General features: G+C 51.8%; 1 protein-coding gene across 1 annotated transcript; it reads left to right on the top strand.

The window, feature by feature from the left end:
* Window positions 1-441: 441 nt before the first annotated feature.
* LOC125519882 lies at window positions 442-6144 on the top strand. Its single transcript, XM_048684661.1, has 5 exons — window positions 442-995; window positions 2301-4257; window positions 4440-4500; window positions 4580-4803; window positions 5744-6144. Exons 1-5 carry the CDS (start codon window positions 854-856, stop codon window positions 5829-5831), a joined length of 2472 nt encoding a protein of 823 aa, XP_048540618.1. The 5' UTR covers window positions 442-853; the 3' UTR covers window positions 5832-6144.
* The last annotated feature ends 17784 nt before the right edge of the window (window positions 6145-23928 follow it).

Raw genomic sequence — 23928 nt, 5'->3', positions numbered from 1 at the left:
ACGTGGACGCTGTCCCGAGCCGCCGAGACCCGAGAGGATCCCGAGACGCGACACCACCGAGCGAAAAGAACATCACATTGGCGGCATCGTCGCAAAAAGAAAAAGGAAAATAAAACACAGGCGGAGGCGCCATCCATCCCGAATTCCCAGCGGACGGGGGCCATGCATATTTTCTTTTCATGGACGACGTGTGGTTGAGCGACTCATCTTTTTCCTCGGGAAAATGGTCAAAACGGGCGCACGCGCCGTCGATCTCGCTCGCTCCGTAGTGGCGTAAATTCCTGGGAGGGCCACCACCACCAGCAGGAGCAGCAGCACACCACTGTGCTCTGCGCCGCGTCGAGGAGCGCGAAAGGCGGCGGGCCCCAGCCCGGCCCAGCCAGCTGAGCCAGCGCAGCGAGAGCCGAAGCGCTGGAGTCAGGGACTCAGACGGAGGGAAAGGAAAGAGGGGAGAGGAGATGGCCGACTCGTGACGGGTCACGATTTAATTTGAGCAACCACCCGACCCCCTCCGCCTCCCTCCCTCCCTCCCTCTCCGCCCTTCCTTCTCCCCACCACCTCGACCAGCCCGCCCTTCCTCCACCCTTCTCCGCCCCCCGGACCAGCCGGTCGCCTCTCCTGCTCCGTCCGCCGCCCGGCACGCGGCGGCCAGGGTCGCCGGAGGGGGTTCTGCGCTTCTCTCTGCTCTCGTTCGGTCTGTTTCTTTGTCTGTGCAACGGCACGAGCCAGCTGCTTCTTGGTGTCTGTCTGTCGGGGACTCTCGGTCTCGCCGTTAATGCGGCGGCGCCTGTGACCGGGACGCCGAAGAGGGAGGAGGAAGGAGCTGTTTCTTGGACGACGAGGGCTGTCAGGAATGGAAGGCGACGAGGCGGGGGCGGCGGCCGCGGCGGCGGCGAGGATAAGGGTGGTGCGCTGCCCCAAGTGCGACAAGTTCCTGCCGGAGCTGCCCGCCTACTCCGTCTACGTCTGCGGCGGCTGCGGCGCCACCCTCCAAGGTGCGCGCCTCCCCCCCCCCCCCCCCCCCCCCCCCCCCCCCCCCCCCCCCCCCCCCCCCCCCCCCCCCCCCCCCCCCCCCCCCCCCCCCCCCCTTCCTCACCCGGCTGCCCCGTCCATTTACTGCTTCGCGGCGCGGCCTTGGCTCGTCACGGGCCAAGAAACGACGGGAATGCCGGGTTTCCAGCCTGTTTTCTTCTTCCTCTGTTCGCTCGTCGTTTCTTCTCCTGATTGGCCTGCAAATTCCTCTTTCTTTTCCTCCACTGGGTTCAGACATGGCGGACTGGGGAATTGATTAATCACCACTGCTAGTATACTCCAAGGAAATAATAATAACCGGTCAATCCATGCATTTTTGTTTGGCATTTTGCTGGTGGTGGTGACACTGACGCATGCTGAATAGTTTGATTAGTGAACCAGTCCTCACCTTCCGCGGCAAATTTGGGAAGGGCTTTTGCCTTTTTGTGTGGGGACACATGACACATCCGTCTTCCATTTTTTGTTGCCATCGCAGTAATTTTTACCCCTGTATATAGGGTTGGTTTTGAATTTTAACCCCCCCACCCTCCGAACAGGGAAGGCCCATTTTCATTTCGGGCTTTGGAATCTTATCTTAGCCTACCGTTTATGCTACTTTTTGGAATTTAGTCCTCAAATGCCTGGGTTTATATATGTAATTTTCTGAAATTTCTGTACCGTCTTTCTTAGAAAGAATACTATAGTGATCTTGAAGTTTTGATTTGTAGGACCAGGTCTCATTTTTCTGGCTGTTTCTTGCAAGACAAAGCATAGAAAAAAAATCTCGTGTAAAAATAGTAAAGCTGAAAGCTCTACTTATGACCACTTCTTGCCGAAAAATGCCTGTTGCCAGTGTATGAAGCTTTGGGTTTTTACTAGGTTGTAATTTGTAGTATCATATTAGGGTTAAGGGGAAAAGATATGCTGAGTTTGACCTTGTGCATGTATTAAATTACTTGACGATGTCAATAGTTATAATTTTATAACCAGCGTATGCTCTGTCTGTTCGCTATTAGTTTAGGATCTACTTGCGTTTTAGTCTTCGGTTGTGCTGTGCTGGGTTGCTTCTGGGGCCAATAGGAGGCCAAGGCGACGTCGTTGGTGTTGAGTCTAGGAGATGTAGTTGTGTTTTGCACATCCTTCTGAGATCTTTGTTAATACTAGCATGATTGCCTATCATAGTATGACTTGGTACTTTTTTATTAATGATATGCCCAGTTAATCTCTACCATTGAGTGGTACTTGTATGAATCTGGAAATGACACCATTACTCACCTGAAATTTTGCAGCAAAGAGGAAATACTCTGCTCAAGCTTTGGATACCTCTGATAATGGAAATATGAAATACTTGGAAGTACTGGAGACTGTGCCAGAGACATCTGAATCAATGGCTGGAGCTAGCATTGATCATAAATCAGTACCCAATAGAATGCCACCTTTGCACAGTAGATCAGTTTACAGCCGTGATAATAGTCGAATTACAAGAGAGACAAGCACCTCAAGTGTCAAAGCTAACATAAGAGATGATGTCAGGGAGGCCAAGTACATGCGCTTTCGTAATGTGGAAAATGGAGAGACTGCACATCCGGTAAGAGCAAGAGGTGTATCTGACATAAGCCCGAGGTCGCAAATCGACAGTGTTCCACCCAATGCAGTCCGAGGAGAAGGCCCTGTTGACCACCAGTTGAAGTCTAGGAACACATATTCCAACAGGGAGCGTGTCAATGATACAGACATGGACGGTCCAAGCAGAGTCAGGGATCTTGAGAAAGATCGGGCCGAGCTGTTGAGGATGCTTGATGAGTTGAGAGACCAGGTTCAGCAGTCGTGTGAGGTAAATGGGCCGGATACAAGTGCTACAGTCAATAGAGCAGCAGATGCCTCAAGTTCATACAATATTCATGAACGGGCAAGTCAATTTAGGCATGATCCATCTCAGTTGCATCGGAAAGGTCCTCATCACTCTTCATCCATGAATATGAGGAATCCTAGCGTTCCACATGTTTATGGTCCATTGCCTACACAGCAGAGCCTTCATGGATATGTGGAACCAATTGCACATGCAAGAACCTCTAGCTATCCTGCTGGCCCTTACCCATGGAGAAATTTCGATAACTATTTCTTTGGACAGCATGATCCTGATCCTCTCCTCTCTTGCCACCACGAAGGTTTCTACCACCAGGCTGCTTGTTCTTGCTCACATTGCTACCACCGGGAGTTCTTGCCTGTACAGGGAACTCCCCTGGGTTTCAGTGACCAGAGGGCACCGTATCTTGTGAACAGTTACGGGGCCTATCCTGTGGATGGTCCCTTGCTTGGTCAGCAAAGGTACAATTCAAGAGGTGCTAATCCTTCCTTGCAGCAGCATAACCTGAGGGCCAACGTAAGCAAGAAGCCTGCACAAACTTGCGAGCCAATTGCTGGTGGTGCTCCTTTCACCATATGCTACAACTGCTATGAAGTACTGCAGCTACCGAACAAACGCTCCTTGTTGGGGAAGGAGTATAAATTGCGGTGTGGATCATGCTCACACACAATTGTAATCAAGCTTGATGGAACCAGGCTTGATGTATCAGAACTTGCACCGAGTGCACATTTATCTCCTGCACCGCAAAATGGCATTGGTGATAACATGGCAGATAACTTGTGTGCTACTGCTGATGATAGATTGCTTCCAACATATGCTTTTTCTGTAGCAAGCCATCAATCTCAGGAAAAGGACAAACACTCAAATTCAAGCGAAACAGGCAGCAAACATACCCCTCTGGGGACTAATTCTGAGGATAGTCCTCAATCCAGGGATCTTCCTGCTGAAGACAATGTGATGTCCCGCACACCGAGTTTACCACGCCGTGATCATTGTGGATTCTCACCATCTGAAGGTTCTGGAATAGGAAGCAGAAGTACCCGTTCTGAACATGAAAAGGTTGTACTGTTAACTGAAACTTGCAAACAGAACTCAATCAAAGATGTATGTGTAGCAAATGAGATGCACTCGTCAGACAATGAGTTTGATGATCCTGATTACACAGAAGATGTATTAAATGTACCACAAGATTCTGGCCACACTAGGACAACAAAGGTGGGTGATTCATTTTTCACCAATCTTATAAAAAAGAGCTTCAAAATGAACAATGGAACACGCAATGGAAGAGCAAGGGTTTTTGTAAATGGTTTCCCTATCCCAGACCGTGCAGTCAGGAAGGCTGAGAAGTTAGCTGGACCAATATATCCTGGTGATTACTGGTAAATTCTTCAAGGCATATTCTGTTTTTGGTTTTACTTCATGGATTTTACATTTCAGGCATTTAAGCTTCACTAACCTAGAAAATAAACACTTCAGTTAATTTGTATAAATACATCCTATGTACGTCAGAAGTCATCCTTATATGAACTACTCAAATGTTGTCTAATATTCTCTTTCTTAGGTATGACTACCGTGCTGGGTTCTGGGGTGTTGTCGGTCAGCCCTGCCTTGGCATGATACCTGTAAGAGCTTGTGGATTTTGCACAATTCAGTATTTTGCATAGTGTTGATTAAATTTCTAAGCAAATTTTTTGATTGCAGCCTTATATTCCAGAGTTTAATTACCCTATGCCCAAGAATTGTGGTGGTGGAAACACTGGCATTTATATCAACGGAAGAGAACTCCACCAGAAGGATTTGGATTTACTTGTATCTCGAGGACTCTCTGATTCCCCTGAAAGATCTTATATAGTTGAAAATTCTGGGAAAGTTACAGATGAAGCATCTGGCGAAGAGCTATATGGCCTTGGCAAGCTTGCACCAACGTAAGTATCTTGTTAATCATCTTAAATTCTATGAATGCAAAGTACATGAGATTATTTTGCTTAGTGGCTCAAGTTCCTCTCTTATTTTTCTATTTTTGGCAAAGAAATCCCCTGTTTGAAAATTTGAATAAGTTTTCCCTACAAGTGCAGTTAGCGCAATACTCCTATAATCTTGCTGCGACACCTCTTCCTGTACTAACATAACTCTAACCGAGGATTATTTGTTTTTGGTGAATAAAATATAGGGTCATATGAAATCTATTGCTAAGCAATCATATATTATGAGTTCCTAAGCATATAGCAAATACATATGTGCGTAGTGCATCCGCCGTGCTTAGTATTGTTTGCCGTAAGACGGATAGATGTAGAGCATCGTGAGCTGCTGAAGTCATGCTAGAATTGCAAGTAATAATATTTGCTGATGTATATTTTAGCTTGTTAATATAGTGCTCAATGCTAAACTCGTAGCAGTGTTTAGAAATGCGACATCATTGGTCTCAGATCTATGAAGTGCCAGTTGTGGTCAGCAGAGCCTGATCGTTACAGGTGCCTTGAGGCAGACCCAAAGCCATGCACAAACATAGCTTTCAGACAGCCTGTTCTCAAGAGCTACATTGATTTACTATCCATGTGACTGAAAACTTGAATAGTGTTAGTTATGAAGTTATGATTGCTCGGATCACCATCGGTTGATCTAGACTGGGTAGTATATTGAAATGTGGATTGCTCTTGGGAAGAGATGATTTTCAAGAAATTCCTGAACTAGCATGTGCCGTGATCAAATGCGCGAATAACTCCATATTCGAGAACAGTTAGGGTGTTTGTTCAGTTGGTGCGGCTTCTCTGCCTTGGACCACACCTGCATCTTTCGGCAAATAGTCTTATGCCAGCTGTAGTGTATATCACTCTTCTAACATTTCCTTTCCTTGTATAATTACAGCGTCGAGAAATTGAGGCGCGGATTTGGTATGCGAGTCCCCAAAGTTATCGTGACAGGCCAGCACGCTACGATCATCACCCACGGATAAGCTCGGGGATAAACCAGTGGCGTAGCTGCATCCGAGAACATGGAGATTTGAAGATCAATGGCGGTCGTTCTGATTTCCAGAAATTGTTTTCAGCTCCATCCTATGTGGCCTCCAGGCTAGTTCTTGTGCTTGTTGGATTGTTTATCCGAGGCCTCCTATAGAGGCGTGCTTGTAAGTTTCTTCCTAGCTAGACGTTTTGAGTGAAAAGTTGGTCGATTATGTTTGTTTGTTTGGTTGTTACGTTTTCTTGATCTTGATACACCAACCAACCTACCTCAAGATTTACCTTTCGAGTCCGAGTCGGCTGCATCAACCTTGTGGAAATGTGGAACTAAAACCAGGACAAGTATTTTGGAACTGAGGGTGTGGCATTTGTTTTACAGGAGTAGTGCTATCCTTGATATGTGTGCCTATCAAGAGACTAGGATCGTGCACATGAGCAGAGGTCTTGGTAATTCGAGGCCTTCATGCAAAACAAAACACACCATCTGTTAGGAGCTAGGGTTCTGCCCGGTCTTGGCCGTAGGCAGTAGAGGAAGGAGGGGGCTGGGCGTGGCGATGAGCGGCCGCGCCGGCGGCTGGGCGCCGTCGCGGGAGAGGAGGATGGCGGCGGCAGCGCAAGAGGCAGGGGGCGGCTAGGGTTTCGGCTCCTATGGGAGCCGGGCAATAGAGATAATCTTCTTATTGCTTCATTCCAAAAGAGTCTTACAGCCTATATTTATAACCTAGATAACTTGCAGAAGAATTAACATAATATAACTTGCATAAGAATTAACCTAAGATAACTTGTGGGCTAAGATTGCCCGGTGGGCCTAGCTAAACCGGCCATAACACTTTTCTCCGCCTGCACAAACAACTTGTCCTCGAGCTATAAGGTGGGGAAGCGCTTGCGGAACTCCTGGAGGCAATCAACCAGCGTCAAACACCTTCTCGACAGCTGGGGCGACCAGGTCGGCGGCGACGGTGTCCTCCGGAATGTAGTCTGCAACCTTCAGGTAGAAGAGTCGCGGGCAGGCATGGCCGGGCGTGTAGGGCTCGTCGCAGTTGAAGTATAACCCTTGGCGACGACGCTCGAGCAGTTCGGCTGATGTGAGCCGGCGGAACTGCCACGCCGCGGTCGCGACGAGGGGTGTCGCAGAAGCCTGCGCAGGCCGACCCTGCACGGAATCCGGCCCGGGTAGCAACCCGGCGGTCCGGGACGGTGATTCCTGCTGGATGGCCACCGCGCGGCGCTCGAACGCGCGGGCGTAGTACATGGCCGCCTGAAGGTCTTGTGGCCCCTTCATCTCGACGTCCACGCAGATGTGGTCGGGAAGGCCGCCGACGAAGAGCTCCGCCCGCTGTAAGGCCGTCACACTAGGCGCGTGGCATGCTAGTGCCTGGAAGCGGTCGGCGAAATCCTGCACCGTGGAGGTGAACGGTAGGCGGCCCAACTCGGCCAAGCGGCTCCCGCGTACCGGTGGTCCGAATCGAAGAAGACATAGCTCGCGAAAGCGATCCCACAGTGGCATGCCGCCCTCGTCCTACTCGAGGGCGTAGTACCATGTCTGGGCGGCCCCGCGGAGATGGTAGGAAGCCAGCCAAGTGCGCTCCGACGTGGGCGTGCGCTGTCCACAGAAGAACTGGTCACACTGGTTGAGCCAGTTAAGCAGATCGTCCGAACCGTTGTACGTGGCGAAGTCGATCTTTGCGAACCGGGGCGGCTGCTGGTGTGGCGCGCCCTGGCCCACTGCCTCGGCGGTACGGAGGGCTGATGACGGAGCTCGGTCCAGGGTGCAAGGGCCGGCGTAGTCCCCTGTGGCTCCCGACGCCTCGGGCTGCAACTGGAACCCTGACGGCGGCCGGGCCTCCGTGGAAGCTGACGGCGGCCCGTGGAGCCAGCCAGGAAGTGGCGATGGTGACGAAGGGAAACGGACCTCCTGGATCGGAAGGCCGCTCGGCGAGGACCGGCCCAGGTTAGGGTTGGGCGGGGGCGGTGGTGGAACCTGCACCGTTGCCGCCGGGAGGGATGGCGCGGTGAGGGACGGCGCGGGCGGCGGGGCCCAGGTCGGCCACTACGGTCCCTGGGTGGTGGCGGGCGGCGCGGTTGGCGCCGCGAACGGCGTCGGCCACTGCGGCCAAGGCGGCGTCGAAGCGGCCGGTGGGGAAAACGCCGGGTAGCCGCCGGTGGTGGCCGCCGGTATTGAGTACCATGGCAGCGTCTGCTGGCCCGCGGACGCGGCCGGATGAAGCGGTGGAGGCGGCCCGTACGGGCCCGCCAAGTAGAGGCGGATGCCCTGGACCGCGACGACCAGGTCATTGAGCACGTCGGCCATGGCCTCCGGTGTGAACTGCGGCGGCGCTGGGGGAGGCGACGACGGTGGTTGCTGGAGGGGGGTTTGTGGCAGGCCCTGGCCTGGCGTGGTGCCGGGTGCAGGGGAGATTGGCGCCGATAGGGAGGCCGTGGTGCCCGGCGACGCAGCGGCGGCGTTGGTGGAATTGATGGCAGCGGCGGTGGGGGAGGCGTTGGGCAGCGGCGGCTGCGGTGGTGGCGGGTTTGGAGGCGGTGAAGACATGGTCGAAACCCGGGTACCTGATACCAAGGTGTTAGGAGCTAGGGTTCTGCCCGGTCTTGGCCGTAGGTAGTAGGGGAAGGAGGGGGCTGGACGTGGCGATGAGCGGCCGCGCCGACGGCTGGGCGCCGTTGCGGGAGAGGAGGATGGCGGCGGCAGCGCAAGAGGCAGGGGGCGGCTAGGGTTCCGGCTCCTCTAAGAGCCGGGCAATAGAGATAATCTTCTTATTGCTTCATTCCAAAAAGAATCTTACAGCCTATATTTATAACCTAGATAACTTGCAGAAGAATTAACCTAAGATAATTTATAGAAGAATTAATCTAAAATAACTTGTATAAGAATTAATCTAAGATAACTTGTAGCCTAAGATTGCCCGATGGACCTAGCTAAACCGGCCATAACACCATCAAACGTACATGGCAGCATCACGGTGCCACTTTCAGAAAGGTTGGTGACCTACCTACACCTGGAGATATCCTAGGACCTGAACCATGAGGCCCATGCGCGGACCGCCCTCCCTGATGCAAGCTGCAAAGCACGGAATTGGGTCCACCTGAGCCGAGCTGAGCTGAGCTCGCACACCCGTGCTCGCTCCATGATTTGTTTCTGTCAGCGGAGGGCGCAGCGGGCGGAGGGGATCGCCTCCGCCTCCGCCTCGGCTAGGCCATGGCAGCCGGTCCCGGAGCTGTAGCTGGCTGCTACGCCTGCCACGGCGGGCGTCACGCCCGGCCCGGGGCCCGGGGGACCAGACGAAGCTATGCTCTGCTACGTCGCGTCGACTTCACAAGCGCGCGCGCCCACGGCTGGCCTGGCCATGGACGCGCGTGGGCGGCGACGAGCTCGCTCCACCTTGAGTTGATTGGTCTCGCTGTGGCCGGCGACCATCTCGGGCGGGCGGGCACGGGCGCCGCCGTGAGCCGCCGCCGGCGAACAGTGCGAGGATGCCCAACGCTCTGTCTGTTGTGTTCGATCAGCGTCGTCTCCGCTCCGAGCGGCGGCACACGCGTGATGATGGATGTGATGGATGGATGGGCCACCAGTTCCCCGACGTCACCTAGCAAAGTGCATGCAGGGCCGAGAGGGATCACCCAATCAAAAGACAGGGCCGCGTGGATGGCAAGCCTGCATGTGCGCCCATTTATCGGGTCCAGTGGGCAAACCACCTAAAAAGCAAAAAAGAACTTACGGTAAGATCGTGAAATCCTTGGTCTAAAAAAAGTTACCAATGTTTTACTTGGTTTTACATATGTGTGTTGTTTTATCAAAGTTTTGACCCAAGTATTTAGCGTGGATGACTGAGTAATTAGCGACTCTTAACGGCGGCGGGCGGCAACGTTCGCTCGATCTATAGATGCTAGGATCCGTAGAATATGTCTATCCCTTGGTGAGCTTGATTCGCTCATGATGAAGAGAAGAAACGGAGACTAGCACGTGGTAAACAAATCTAACTGAATCGGTCCAGGAGATATAATACATGCCGTTTAGCATATACTAACAGAACGAGGAAAAAGGATCGCAGCTGGATACTGTTATCTTGAGTAGACGGCAATGTCAACTGCGATCGCCCCGATCTTTTTTCTCTGCTCTGTCTAGAAAAAAGAGGCCAGGACCTCTTTTCCAGATACTCCAAAAAGACCATGGTTTCAGAGATACCGTGGTTTACAAAATTTTAGTTTTTGCTGAAACCAAATGCATCAAAGTATTCCAAATCATGTTTTTTTTCAACAACCGCGGAATTCCCAGAAAACTTAAAAAAAAAACTTTGCTTCCAAACGCAGCCTGAAATCCTTGGTCATATCACACACACTTTCTCTCAAGAAAACACATGCACACACGCGCGCGCGCACACACACACACAACCTCCCGATCTGCATGGAAAAGGAACTCCGGACCTTTGCATTGCAGTACAATGTCAACAGAAACGAGAGAAGCCAAGGACAACAACCACATGGCAGCAACTCTAACAGAAGAACAACATGTAGTGGCATCCCTGAGTGTGTGCACAACTAGCTAACCGATCAACATTCAATTCTTTACGTTACAATATGTATTCTTGAGCCTAGCTCAACTAGTCGGGGGAGTGAATGTCAAAGCAAATACCTGGGTTCAAATCCTCACGGAGGCGAGTTTAGGTTCTTATTTATTCTTGAGGGCCAGCCTTTTCTGGTATTGAAATTCTCCCCCAATTTTTGACGCCGCTAGCCTTAAAGTATCCCACCTTGTATAATATTGTGCACTGTAAGGATGATTACATGGCTTCAGTATTACAAGCGGTCCCGTTAAATATCCAGTTCAAGAGGTTCTTAGTTGGGGAGCGTTGGAATTCTTGGCTTCACCTTGTGCGGAGATTGATGGCTGGAAGCGGTGTGTTTACGGTTGTCGGTGTCAAAACCGGCGGATCTCGTAGTAGGGGTCCTAAGCTAGGCGTCTTGGAGCGATGGTAACATGGACACAAGATTTTACCCAGGTTCGAGCCCTCTTGATGGAGGTAAAACCTTGCATCCTGCTTTTGATTGTATTCATATGGGGTGTAGTACAGAGTACATGTGTCTATCACGATATTGTAGTAATGAATATGAGATTGTCTATTGACTAGCCTGGCCTCGGTTTATATAAGACACAGGAGGCCTAGGGTTTAGGAGAGTCCTTGTCTTGGGCGCCAAGTCTTGTGGAGTCTTCCTTGTATGCGGTAGGGGTTGTCTGAACTGGCCCATGAGTATGCGGCCATGGGGTCCTCGGCCCAATCTAACTGATCGGGAGATGACGTGGTGAGTACCCCCTAGTCCAGGACACCGTCAGTAGCCCCCTGAACCGGTCTTCAAGTTGGGGATGCTCCTCGATTCTTCCGAACTGTTCTTCATCTTCGGTCGTCGGTCTTGAAAACTGGTTCAACAAATCTTCCCATCTTCGATCTTTGAGGATCGCCAAAGTGCACCCGAAGAGCTTATACGTCGGGTATCTGAGGAGCCCCTTTAAGTTTCCGACCTTTATCAATGCCTTGTTATTTTCACGCCCACCTCGGGTTTGAAGTTGTCCCCATGCGGCGGTGTCCTCTTGCATCCGAGCTCCAACGCCAGACTGCATTTGATGTATCTTTTGCAGCCGAGCACCAACGCCGGACTGTATCCGAGCTCCAACGCCGGACTGAATCCAAACTCCAACACCGGAGAGTATCCGAGCTCCAACGCCGGACTATATCCGAGGTGTCGTATATCACCTTGGCTCAAAAAAGTTGAAGGAGTTTAGCCGAGCTAAATGCCAGAAATGCCCTCTATGGAGCCAACCATTGGCATCCGAGCTTTATGCCGGACCGCTTCCGGGGTGTCTATTGTAGTCGAGCACCAACGCCGGACTGTATCCGAGGTAGTACACCACCTCGTCCATGGGATGATTTTTATGAATTTAATTTCGAATTGTGCAATGTAATCTCTGCTGAGATGTATAGCCAGTAGCCCTCAAGGTGCGTGTTGGCCTAATATCCGGGATGCACCTGAGGGAAAAAATCAGACCGCTGACCCTAGTAGCCCTGAGACTCAGGTCGATTCATAAAATCAGCCTGAGGATCAATTCCCAGCTCGGCAGCATACTTAGGAATAGAAACGCGGTGTGCAAAGTCCTCGAGACTCAGGTTGGATGCGGCCGACCAACCTGAGGATAATAATCTCCTCGAAAACTATATTGCACTTTAAATTTTCTGCATTGGATTGTCAATGCAGTAGCCCCCGAGACACTGGTCGGGTGGCAACACCAGATCAGGGGATCGATGTACCCCTTTAATGTTTGTAAATAATAAGTACGAAGCCCAGTAGCCCCGAGCCTTAATGTGGGCACGGGTGTCCGAATTAATGATCGATATCCAAAGTAAAATACAAATGCCGATGATATGTTTATTTTGACTCCGTTGCGACCGTTTATCAATTGAAAGTGGCCCATCGTCGACTTCTACCCCTTTGTAGATACTACGCAGGGTGTTTCCGCAATAACAAAACAACCCTTAGCCGACGTCTCGGTGCCCGAAGGCGGTTGAGTTAGCGGAAACTAGACAATCAGATATGCAGGCTTTATAACTTGCACTTAGTCAGAGGAGTTTTAAATTGGGGAAGCTAACTACGAGCCCCCGGTTAGTGTTCGGCGACAGCAGAGGTCAAGCCGTAAACACTTCGGCCAATGTTACGAACGGCCCGTCATTTAACACAGTCATCGGATCACTGACCAGTTTACGCTTATTGTGACAGTCAGTTTTCGGCTTTCTCCACTGATGTGCTTAACCATGCTAGCTGGAAGCACAATCACAATGGTTCTCCTTTTGCACACCAGGCCGAACAAAGCGGAACGTAGGCGGTCAAGCACAGGAGCCGGGCAACCCAATTATTGACCGAAGACACAATTCGAAACCAATGCATATATAGTAATATCCGAGAATGTTTTTGCCGAATCTCTAAAGGTGTCCGCGTTGCACTGCGCGACTTATGCGCGAAACACACAAATAATTTAAAAGTGCCATAAGCTTGGAAAACCAAAAAACGCCAGTAAAAACTAGACGTCCGAACAAGATCAAGTGTTCGGTGTCAATCCAAAAATTGGTCTTAGAAAAGAAAAAAAAGTGCTTATGTCGTGCTTTAATATGACACATCCTATCTCAAAACTTCAAGCGGGTCAGGCTACGGCTTCAATCTCCTATCCCTAAGGCGGGGTTCTTATTGTTAGGCTAATTTAGCAAACTAAAACGCGAGCGGCTTGAGAGAGAAATCAGGCTACCCGGCTATTGATCACACACTCGTGTCGAAAAAGAAGTGATAGAAAAAGACTTTGCAACGACTAGGAAGAAATTATTTATTATAAAACGGCTCATATAAGTTTAAGAGCCCCCAAGTGACTTGGATAAAAAAAAATTATGTATAATGATCGTATGTACCGAAGTACTTGTATTATATCTGTGTTCACCCAAACTGTAAATGCGTCTTAACCGACCGTCGGCTTCTCCCTCTTCGGTTAAGGACCGAAAAGTGTTATGTACTCTACCTGTCGAGAATATCAACGGTGTTTCCGATAACCAGGCAATCAGGCCATATGGCTGTAACAGACAAAGCGCGCTCAGGGAACTTATGCTATATTACTGACAAAGTGTAAGAAGCATCTTCGAAGAAAATAGTACCCCCACCGATACCTTTCTTCGGTGCTCATTGTTACTATGAGACTTGTGCAATAGATTTTTTGTACTCATGATTTCCGTTGTGTGCCGACCATAATTGAAAATAAGAGCGCTAGCTTTCGGCTTCACCTAGTCTGAGGTCCGTCTCGGATGACCCGATCATGACAATCGTAGAGGTGCTCCCTTTACTCCCTAGCCGAACAATCGGGAACGTAGGGGTAAACACAGGAGCGAGGCAACCCAGCTTGCAAATCGCTTAAGTCAACATGGTGCATATTGTGGCATAATACACGAACAAGGAACGAAGCCGTACAAGTATAATCATATGCAAGAGGAAAAGCTTCATAAAGGAAGCCCCCAAGTAAATGGGGTATTTGAATTTGTGTGTCACAAACAAAGTTTTGACAAGGGAGTTTTTTCACATACAAATTTTTACCAAGAAGGTATAATGCTTGGTCGAACCGAACAAAATTTAAGACTTTGAGCATGAAAACGACTTAGCTGGTTAATGTGTTCGGCATTGATGATACGGTCCGAGCTTGGTGCGGGACAAGGTCTCAGCCCCCAAGCCCGATGTGGCCGAGCGAAGAGCTCGGCACTCCGAAGTGGCGACATGGTATGGCCAACGTGGCGAGGTGGAACCCCAGTCCGATCGAGGCGGTGGAGCAGGCCGGCAGTGTGACGCCGAAATCTCCGGCGTGAGTTAATGAAGTGATGACGAAGCCCCCGGTCCAGCTGAGGTGATATGGTACGTCGGTACGCCGAGATGACAGCGCTGCCCAATCCGGATCATTTACTTCTGCACAAAAAATAGTGCAAGCCGGAGATAATAGTAATAATAATTTTTTTTTAAAAAAAATCATAGCATAATAAATAATTTATGCAAGGTGAATGATAAAAGAAATATGGCCCGTGCGCCGAACACCCGAGTTACGGACACAATGTGTGCGGTACAGCGACGACATATCGGATTGTCCTAAAACGACGGCCTCAAAGTAGACCAGGCTGCAAAACCTGTAGTGCCAAAAATCGCTGACGAGCAGAAAATACTCTTTGAAATATTATTAACATGTGCAACACGAATAATTAAAACAATTGCACCTGTCGATTTATCCGACGATGTCGAAACTTGCTAGCAGATGAGATGACGATGGACGAGGGATGTCCTGACCGGAGTGCATCGGGCCGGACAATATATGGAATCGCCAATCCGAACGCGGAGGTCGTTTTGATGAAGAGTCTGACGCGTACATCGGCTGGCCAGATCGATGCAGACGAAAAAGCATGTACAAGCGTCGGCGAAGTATCTCTGGTGCATGCAATCTTGCTCCCCGTGTGCTTGGGTGCCTCAAAAAGTGGCTTGGTCGGCTGACGTTGCTGCCGAAAGGCTTCGGGATTTGTGTTGCATCTAGTACTAATTGAGGTAGTACTTTAACACTAGTACGGATAGTTAAATCTTGGGGACGCATCAGGGTTGGACATCCGATTTGTTTACTAGTACGGATAAAGTCCTCCGCATGTGGAACCCCGCCGTCGCCCGCAAAGGAGTGCAGATCATATAGATCATCCGTGTTCGTGCATAAATCCATGAACACGACAATGTAAAATCAGAAAAAGTAATCCTTAAAGAAATTAAGTGATGATGAATAGATCTAATCGGATAGACATCACCTGATTATCCCATCGGACTGCGACGATCACCCAGTAGGCTCTCAATGAAAGCACCAATGTCGGTGTCAAAACCGGCGGATCTCGTAGTAGGGGTCCTAAGCTAGGCGTCTTGGAGCGATGGTAACATGGACACAGAATTTTACCCAGGTTTGGGCCCTCTTGATGGAGGTAAAACCCTACATCCTGCTTTTGATTGTATTCATATGGGATGTAGTATAGAGTACATGTGTCTACCACGAGATTGTAGTAATGAATATGAGATTGTCTATTGACTAGCCTGGCCTCAGTTTATATAAGACACCAGAGGCCTAGGGTTTAGGAGAGTCCTTGTCTTGGGCGCCAAGTCTTGTGGAGTCTTCCTTGTATGCGGTAGGGGTTGTCCGAACTGGCCCATGAGTATGCGGCCATGGGTCCTCGGCCCAATCTAATTGATCGGGAGACGACATGGTGAGTACCCCCTAGTCCAGGACACCATCAACGGGCAAATCTTTGTACTTGGATCTAATCAATTCTGGCCCAATCCCAACATCGATTCGTATTTCGAAGATTAAGGTTCCCTTGCGAATTAGAATCTTCATGTGGTTTGCCTGTTAGGGAACGCAGTAATTTGAAAAAAAAATCCTACGCACACACAAGATCCATCTAGGTGATGCATAGCAACGAGAGGGGAGAGTAGTCCACGTACCCTCGTAGACAGTAAGCAAAAGCGTTATGACAACGCGGTTGATGTAGTCGTACGTCTTCAGGATCCGACCGATCCTAGCACCGAAGGTATGGCACCTCCGCGATCTGCACACATTCAGCTCGGTGATGTCCCACGAACTCTAGATTCAACCGAGTGTCGTGGGAGAGTTTCGTCAGCACGACGGCGTGATGACGGTGATGATGAAGCTACCGGCGCAGGGCTTCGCCTAAGCACTGCAACGATATGACCGAGGTGAAAATCTATGGAGGGGGGCACCGCACATGGCTAAACAATCAACTTGTGTGTCTATGGGGTGCCCCCCTCCCCCGTATATAAAGGAGTGGAGGAGGGGGAGGGCCGGCCCCTCTATGGCGCGCCCAAGAGGAGTCCTACTCCTACCGGGAGTAGGATCCCCCCCTTTCCTAGTTGGATTAGGAGAGGATGGAAGGGGGAGAGAGGGGGAGGAAAAGGGGGGCCGGCCCCCACCCAATTCGGATTGGGCTTGGGGGGGGGGCTCCTAGGTTCCCATCTCCTCTCTCCCACTATGGCCCAATAAGGCCCATATACTTCCCGAGGGGTTCCGGTAACCTCCCGGTACTCCGGTATATGCCCGAACTCACCCGGAATCATTCCGATGTCCAAACATAGGCTTCCAATATATCAATCTTTATGTCTCGACCATTCCGAGACTCCTCATCATGTCCGTGATCATATCAGGGACTCCGGACTACCTTCGGTACATCAAAACATATAAACTCATAATACCGATCGTCATCGAACGTTAAGCGTGCGGACCTTACGGGTTCGAGAACTATGTAGACATGACCAAGACTCATCTCCGGTCAATAAACAATAGCGGAACCTGGATGCTCATATTGGTTCCTACATATTGTACGAAGATCTTTATCGGTCAAACCGCATAACAACATACGTTGTTCCCTTTGTCATCGGTATGTTACTTGCCCGAGATTCGATCGTCGGTATCTCAATACCTAGTTCAATCTCGTTACTGGCAGGTCTCTTTAATCGTTCCGTAATGCAACATCCCGTAATTAACTCATTAGTCACATTGTTTGCAAGGCTTATAGTGATGTGCATTACCGAGGGGCCTAGAGATACCTCTCCAATACACGAAGTGACAAATCCTAATCTTGATCTATGGCAACTCAACAAACACCATCGGAGACACCTATAGAGCATCTTTATAGTCACCCAGTTATGTTGTGATGTTTGATAGCACACTAAGTGTTCCTCCGATATTCGGGAGTTGCATAATCTCATAGTCATAGGAACATGTATAAGTTATGGAGAAAGCAATAGCAGTAAACTAAATGATCAAAGTGCTAAGCTAACGAATGGGTCAAGTCAATCACATCATTCTCTAATGACGTGATCCCGTTTATCAAATGACAACTCTTTGTCCATGGCTAGGAAACTTAGCCATCTTTGATCAACGAGCTAGTCAGATAGAGGCATACTAGTGACACTATGTTTGTCTATGTATTCACACATGTACTAAGTTTCCGGTTAATACAATTCTAGCATGAATAATAAACGTTTATCATGATATAAGCAAATATAAATAACAACTTTATTATTGCCTCTAGGTCATATTTCCTTCATTGCCCACAAGCAAGTGATCCTTACCAAAGATAATTTTCTTAGGTGACAATGGGTAGGCAGTGCACGTTGTTGTTTTTGTGACCGAGATGAAACAATACAACGCCTTTTCATTGATTGCCCTTTCGCGAGGTTACTTTGGCGCACCATTCATATAGCGTTCAATATTACCCCTCCAGATAACATTGACACGTTATTTGGGACGTGGTTAACTGGAGTAGACTTAGTTATTCCGGCACGCATTTAGATAGGAATCTGTGCTTTATTGCGGGTTGTATGAAACTTAGGAATGATATTGATCTTTAACAGACAAATTTTTTTGAATTTCTTGCAGGTCATCTTCAGAGCTACGACATGGATCTGTACGTGGTCGTTACTCACTCTTACGGTCTCCGGGGAGCATTTGACTACTGGATACACCCGTTGGGAGATGGTAGAGTCGGGTATCTCCAACTGGTTTGGGTGGCGACCCATTAATATGATAGGTGTTTAGTCATCTCATCCTGTTTTATGCTGGTTGTGGCTTTATTTTCTCTCCAATATTTTGTTTTCTTTTGCTCTGTTTGCAAGCTGTACTGGATTGCAGACTTTGTATTCTGTTGGCACCTTTTAATAATATGGCCGCATGCATCTGTCGGATGCAAAGGCCGGGGGTGATCCTCCTTCTCAAAAGAAAGTACAATATGTATTCATGGCATTGTTTGTGACTCGACTAAAGTTTAGGAGAAAGGAGCTAAGATCAAATGGCGTGGTTGGATTAAGCCTAACACCAGGTTTTTGAAGCTCCACAATAACTAGATTTTCAATGTCGGTCTACTTAATAGAGTTCTAAGAATTTATTACTGCTTCAAATATTATATTTGGTGTGTTGAATGAAGCATCAATGGCAGAAGCTCTTGCTTTGCATCATGCTTAAAACCGCACTCTTCCAGTTCGATGCACACAGCTGGTAGTAAGCTTAATTAGATTGTTCTCGAGTGATGCAAACTATGCTAGATTGCGGTGAACGGACATCTTTGCCCCTAAATGAGTGTTAACAAGTGGTGATTATGAGACTAATATTTTTCTCAAGTGTGTAATTTAATCCATGTGAAAGTAAAAGAAAGGTGGTTGGAAACTCCCCATAAGAAAAGGGAAAACAATATAAGAGTGTTTAAATTCATGCAATATTTACTTTATGATTTGTGTCATATAGAAACATATTATTCTGAGGGGTGGGGCATCCGAAGAAACAATTTTACTTTGAGAAACCCCACCAAAGGAGGCCTCAAGAAAAGTGGTTGGTACTCATGTAGTTGTGCTGCAAAGGTGCCTCAGAGGGGTCTGGGCCAAGCTTCGGGCAATCCATAGAACCTCTCGTCACCCTAGGAATGTCCTAGACCTAGTTGGGCTCCGTGGCGGCTTGGATCATTGCCGCGCACCTCGAAGAATGCCCATAGCTCCCGGCTAAACCTAAAGGTTGTGAGTTCATGTAGAAACAGGATAACGAGTTTCAATAAATACTGCTTCGTCCCCAAAGCGATTGTACCATTTGGATATGAGTTTCCTAACCATTGTTGAGCTTACAATGCTCCCCAAGCCTCAAAACTTGAATCTTTGTGAGGAGAAGTGACATTTGAGACGTGATCTATGATCCAACCAAACCAAACTTGGACCCCACTCCGAGTTCTTCATCGGCTTGTTAATCTTGGAATTTTTGGGGCTCCAAGATGATAGGAGTTTTCCGGGAGCTAACAAGCATGTGATTTCACCTGAGATGCTTGTGAAGGCTGTAGATCGCCTGAAGGTCTAATTGTAGTGGTTGAGCTTGGAATTTGTGGCCATCACAAGGACAAGAAGGCTAGGAATTGGTAAACGATGAGATGCTCTGTCCAAGCTTGTGCAACAGTGTCGGGGGTTGGGTGCGACATATGCCAAATGATGGCCTACCATGGTGGGAGCGAGTAGACGTCGCCGGTGCCTGGAAGCGGGATGAGGCGTAGACATGAATGCCAGCGTACTTTACCCAGGTTTGGGGCTCTCCTACGAGATAACACCCATAGTCCTGCTCTGCGGGGTCTCCGCATGATCACTAGTGTGTAAGTGGTACAATGGTGCTCCTCGAGCTGTTTGCTAGAGGTGGAAGAAGGCAGGCACGCTTTCTCCTCCTCCAGGTATGAGTCTAGTCCTAATAGGGCCGAACCCTTTGCATGAGTGCCCTGGGGGTTTATATAGGCCTACCCCCAAGGGTACAATGGTAATCTGGCCGGGCATAGGGCCCGGTCGTCATTCTCTCTGGTCGCCGGCCTCTTGGCCGACAACAGGGGCCCGCCGCCTGGTGGGCCCTGCCGCCTGGTCTGGTACGGAGCCGACAAGCCGCTCCCACCGCTTGCGGGTCTTGCCGGCTACTGATCACTGTAGCTGTATCGCTAATGACGCAGGCTTGGTTGGGGAGGCATGGCTACAGTCCCGCCGCCTGGTGGGCGATCACTGTTGCCACTCCGTGTCTCATCTGGTTGATGGCGCGTGGGGTCCAAGGGAGGGACTGGCCGCCTGCTGGTAGCCGGCTCCTCCGAGGTCCGGCTGCCCTAGCCTCCTCCGACTTCAGGGCTTTGGCTACCAGGTAGGGCCTGCCGTTTGCAAGCCGTACCTGACAGACCTTCGTGGGAACAGGACTCCGCCTGTCAGGTGTGATGTGTGGGGGGAGAGGCAACAATGTCGCGTCATGCGGAGATCTTAGCCTGTACGGGGCACTGTGGCCACGCCCGTCCCTGGATTTGGGGGGAAGGCTCGCACTGTAGCCATACCCCGTCTTGTCTTCTTAATGGGGGCGCAAACTTTGAGGGCGCCATGGGCCGACTGCTAGGAGCCGGCCTCTCTGGAGGCCACTTGCTAGGAGTCGGCCCGTCTTGGAGTTTCCTTCCTGAGCATAGCCGTCTTCTGGCAGTCGGCCATTCTGCCAGCCGGCCACCAGAAGGCGGCACTTCATCTTGCCGTCTTGAGGGGCGCATCCGGCCCCGATGTTTTGAAAGGCTCGGGGCCTCGGGTTAGGCTACCCGTGGCCCATTACTCCGACAGTAGTCCTCGAAACTGGTGAGGGGCCGCGGTTTGAGGAGCCGGGGAGCCTCAACAGTTTCCTCTGCTGGGATTTTGAATGCGTGATGGGAATCAGGCGGCGCGCTTGATAAGCTTCTCTGCCTGCCGTCTATTGCGGGCATGCCACGTAGCGCTGGCCGGCCGGGTCGGCATGCCAACCCACGCGCATGACGGGACGCGGCCGCAGGCCGGGCCCGCCACCATCGGGCCTCGGGCAGCGAGCGGATCCGCGACGGCCGAAGTAGGCGGTTGGGCTTCTCTGTGGAGTTAATGCGCGCAATATTCGCGCGGTAAAGGTGGGGGTGTGGGGTCGTGGGCACAGTTAATCCCACGTTCCCATGCCCACCCCCTCGGCTTCGTAGCCCGCAGGCTATAAGTACGGGGGGGGGGGGGGGGGAGGGGGGGGGAGGAAGCGGGAATGCACGCGCGCCCCTCCGCCCACTCTTTCTTCCACTTCTCCTCCTTGCCGCAGCGCCCGAGCCTTGCCGAAGTGCCGCCGCAGCTTGTCTCCATCGAGCTCGTCCGTCAGCCCCTCGTTCTCATGGCGCGCTCCGAAGCCTGGGATGGCTCCACAGTTCACGAGGACCACATCGACTTCCTCCGCGAGACGCGGTGGCTGCCCCGCGCGGACTACGTGGGGGTTCATCTCGCGCCAAAGGGTGAGATATCGCCAGCACCGGAGGAGGGCGAGCGGGTCATCTTCCGCTCGCACTGCCTGCGCGGCCTCGGCCTGCTGACGAGTGGCTTTCTCCGAGCCTTCCTCGAATTCTATATTCTCCAGCCGCACCACCTCACCCCGAACACGGTGGTGCTGTTGTCCGCCTTCGTCACCTTGTGCGAAGGGCTTCCTCGGCGTCCTCCCCACCATCGAGCTCTGGGGGGGGGGGGGGTTCTTCTACACCAAGCTTGGCACCATCGTCGCGGGGGTGCCGGCTCAGTGCGGCACCTTCATCGCGGTGCGGAGGCCCAGGGGCCGACAATCCATTTCCTCCCATCACACTGATCCAATCGATGAAGTTGTGGCAGCAGTCGTACTTTTACGTGAAGAGCATCTTCACGGAGGGTGACTGGGTCAACCTGCCGACCTATGTTGTCGGCCCACCGACTGGGAAGCGACCTAACTGGTTGTACTGGGCCAAGACGCTGTCGCCTTCGGGAGCCGCCGCCGTCGCACGGCTCCGGGTGATGGTACAGTCGGAGGGCCTGACCGAGTCCGACTTGATGTCCGCCTTCGTGGCGCGCCGGGTGTTCCCGCTCCAGGGCCACCCTCACATGATAAGTCAGATGAGCGGTCATCAGGATCCAAGCCGGCTGTGCACCAAAGAGATGCCTCACGCAGAGGTAGCTCACATGGTGAACGACCTTGCGAACTACAAGCTCACGGAGGAGTGGCAGTTTGGCAAGGAGCCGTATTCCCGTGCAAACCCCCCGCCTATGGTAATTTTCCCTTCCTTCCATTTTTCTTCCTCTTTGCCGGGTTCCATTGGCTTAATCTGACCAGTCGGCTCTTTGGACAGAGCGCCCTCCTCCAGCCGGCGGCCGGCGCCGCAGGGCTGGAGCGCTGGTTTCTCCCCGACCGAGCGGAGAGCGACGTAGATGACCCCGACTTGGGGGCGGCGGCTTTGGAGGACGACGCCGAGGGAGGAGCCGGTGCCGCGGGTGGCTCGGGGCTCGGAGCCAGCCTCGAGGGCTGGCCAGATGACGATGCGGGGGAAGTCGTCCCGCGTCGCCAGCCAGGCTCCGACCAGCAGGGCGCGAGCTCGTATGGCGCGCCGGCAGCCCGAGGCGGCGCGCATAAGCGCAAAGCCGCGCCGAGCCTGTTTGGCAGCCGGCCAAAGAAACCCAGGGGCTCGGCTGTGGCGACCAAACAGGACGAAGCGGCCACGAAAGCCGACCGCTTTCGCAAGGTGGTGAAGACACTGCCACTGGTTTCTGCGTAAGTTCTGACCTCCTTCGTACTTCCTCCTTCCTTTCCGATCTCATCTGAGTCTCCTTTACTTCGTTCCTCTTGATTTAGGGCCCCGCTCGTTCTTGAGAAGTCGGCTGCCGCCTCCATCGTGAGGTCGGCGGAGACCTCCACCACCACCCGGCGGATCGATCCGGCCACCGACCTCTGGGAGGCGACGGAACAGAACGCGCGGGAGGCGCGCGAGGAGGCCGCCCGCCTGGAGAAGGCGGAGGAGAACAAGGCGGAGGCCGCCGCCCTGAAGAAGCTGGCGGAGGCCGAGGCCGCTGATGCGGCGAAGAAGCGGGCTGAAGAAGCCGCGCGCCATCAGTCCGCGACGTTCGTCGTCCCCCTGAACTCTACGCCGCCACCACCGGAGTTTGTGACGCAGACAGGGGAAACCGACGGCGAGCACCCTATTATGGAGACGGAGGGCGGCGACGCCGCCATTCCGGATGTAATCGTGCTCCCGCCACCACCTTCTGAGGAGGTGCGAGACAAGCAGCCGGCCGACCCACCGGTGCCGCCGGCCGGAAATGAGATGCTGACGGGCCCGACTCCCGGGACCCGCACACCCTTGCGCCACCGGCCAGCGAAGGTGGCCTTGGCGCCACGCCCAGTGGAGGTCGACGCCGCGGGCTCCTCCATCCTGGACACCAAGGCGACCAGCGCCACGCCCGCTGGATGGACGCGGAGAGGCGGGATGACCCACCTGAATAAGGCGGTCCTGGAGGTCCAAGCCAAACTCCGCGTCGAGGCCGATGCTCTTAAGCATTGCAACAAGGTGTTCCTGGAGTCGCGAGAGGCCATCCGGGTATACCTCTTGCTCCTTTATTTTCAATTTTTGTATTGCTTCGTGGGGGCGCGCCAGCGCACCCACTGGGTGTAGTCCCCGAGTTCAGGGCCGGCTACTGAGCAGGCGGCCCGGAACTCTAATTCGCAAGCTCCGAGTACTAATACATTTGCTGCAGGATTATCATAACCTCCGCGCGGCCGCCTTCAACTCCAGAGTCCAGGAGTTGGATCAACGTGCCGCCGACTTGTCGGAGAGCTGGAGTAAGTTCTCTTCTTTCTGCGGGGGCGCGCTAGCGCACCCGCGGGTTGTAGTCCTCGAGATCCGAGTCGACTGCTGAGCAGTCGGGCCGGACCTTCTTGGCGCTACATCTTTCTTTGCTGATTGTTGTCGTTTCCTTCTTTTTCTGATTTTGCAGAGGCCAACGCCATCCTTCAACAGCAACTGGGCGAAGCCAACGCCGCGCTGCATGCCAAGGAGGTGGACTGCAGCAAGCTGGCTGAAGAACGTGACCGGCTGGCCACGTAGCTAGCGGAGCAGGCAGTGCTTCTTCAGAAGGCCCAGAAGGAGGCGGAGGACAAGGAGGCGGGTCTTCTCGCCGAGT

The sequence above is a fragment of the Triticum urartu genome, chromosome 7 (genome assembly GCF_003073215.2).
Source record: "Triticum urartu cultivar G1812 chromosome 7, Tu2.1, whole genome shotgun sequence".
Taxonomy (NCBI): domain Eukaryota; kingdom Viridiplantae; phylum Streptophyta; class Magnoliopsida; order Poales; family Poaceae; genus Triticum; species Triticum urartu.
Note: the sequence above shows the minus strand (reverse complement) of the source record. Positions and strands in the feature narration are given on the sequence as shown.

Coding starts and splice junctions, on each gene's coding strand:
- LOC125519882 (XM_048684661.1), top strand. CDS start 854: ATGGAAGGCGACGAGGCGGGGGCGGCGGCCGCGGCGGCGGCGAGGATA. Junction 4,258..4,439: donor ATATATCCTGGTGATTACTG/GTAAATTCTTCA, acceptor TCTCTTTCTTAG/GTATGACTACCGTGCTGGGT. Junction 4,501..4,579: donor CCTGCCTTGGCATGATACCT/GTAAGAGCTTGT, acceptor TTTTGATTGCAG/CCTTATATTCCAGAGTTTAA.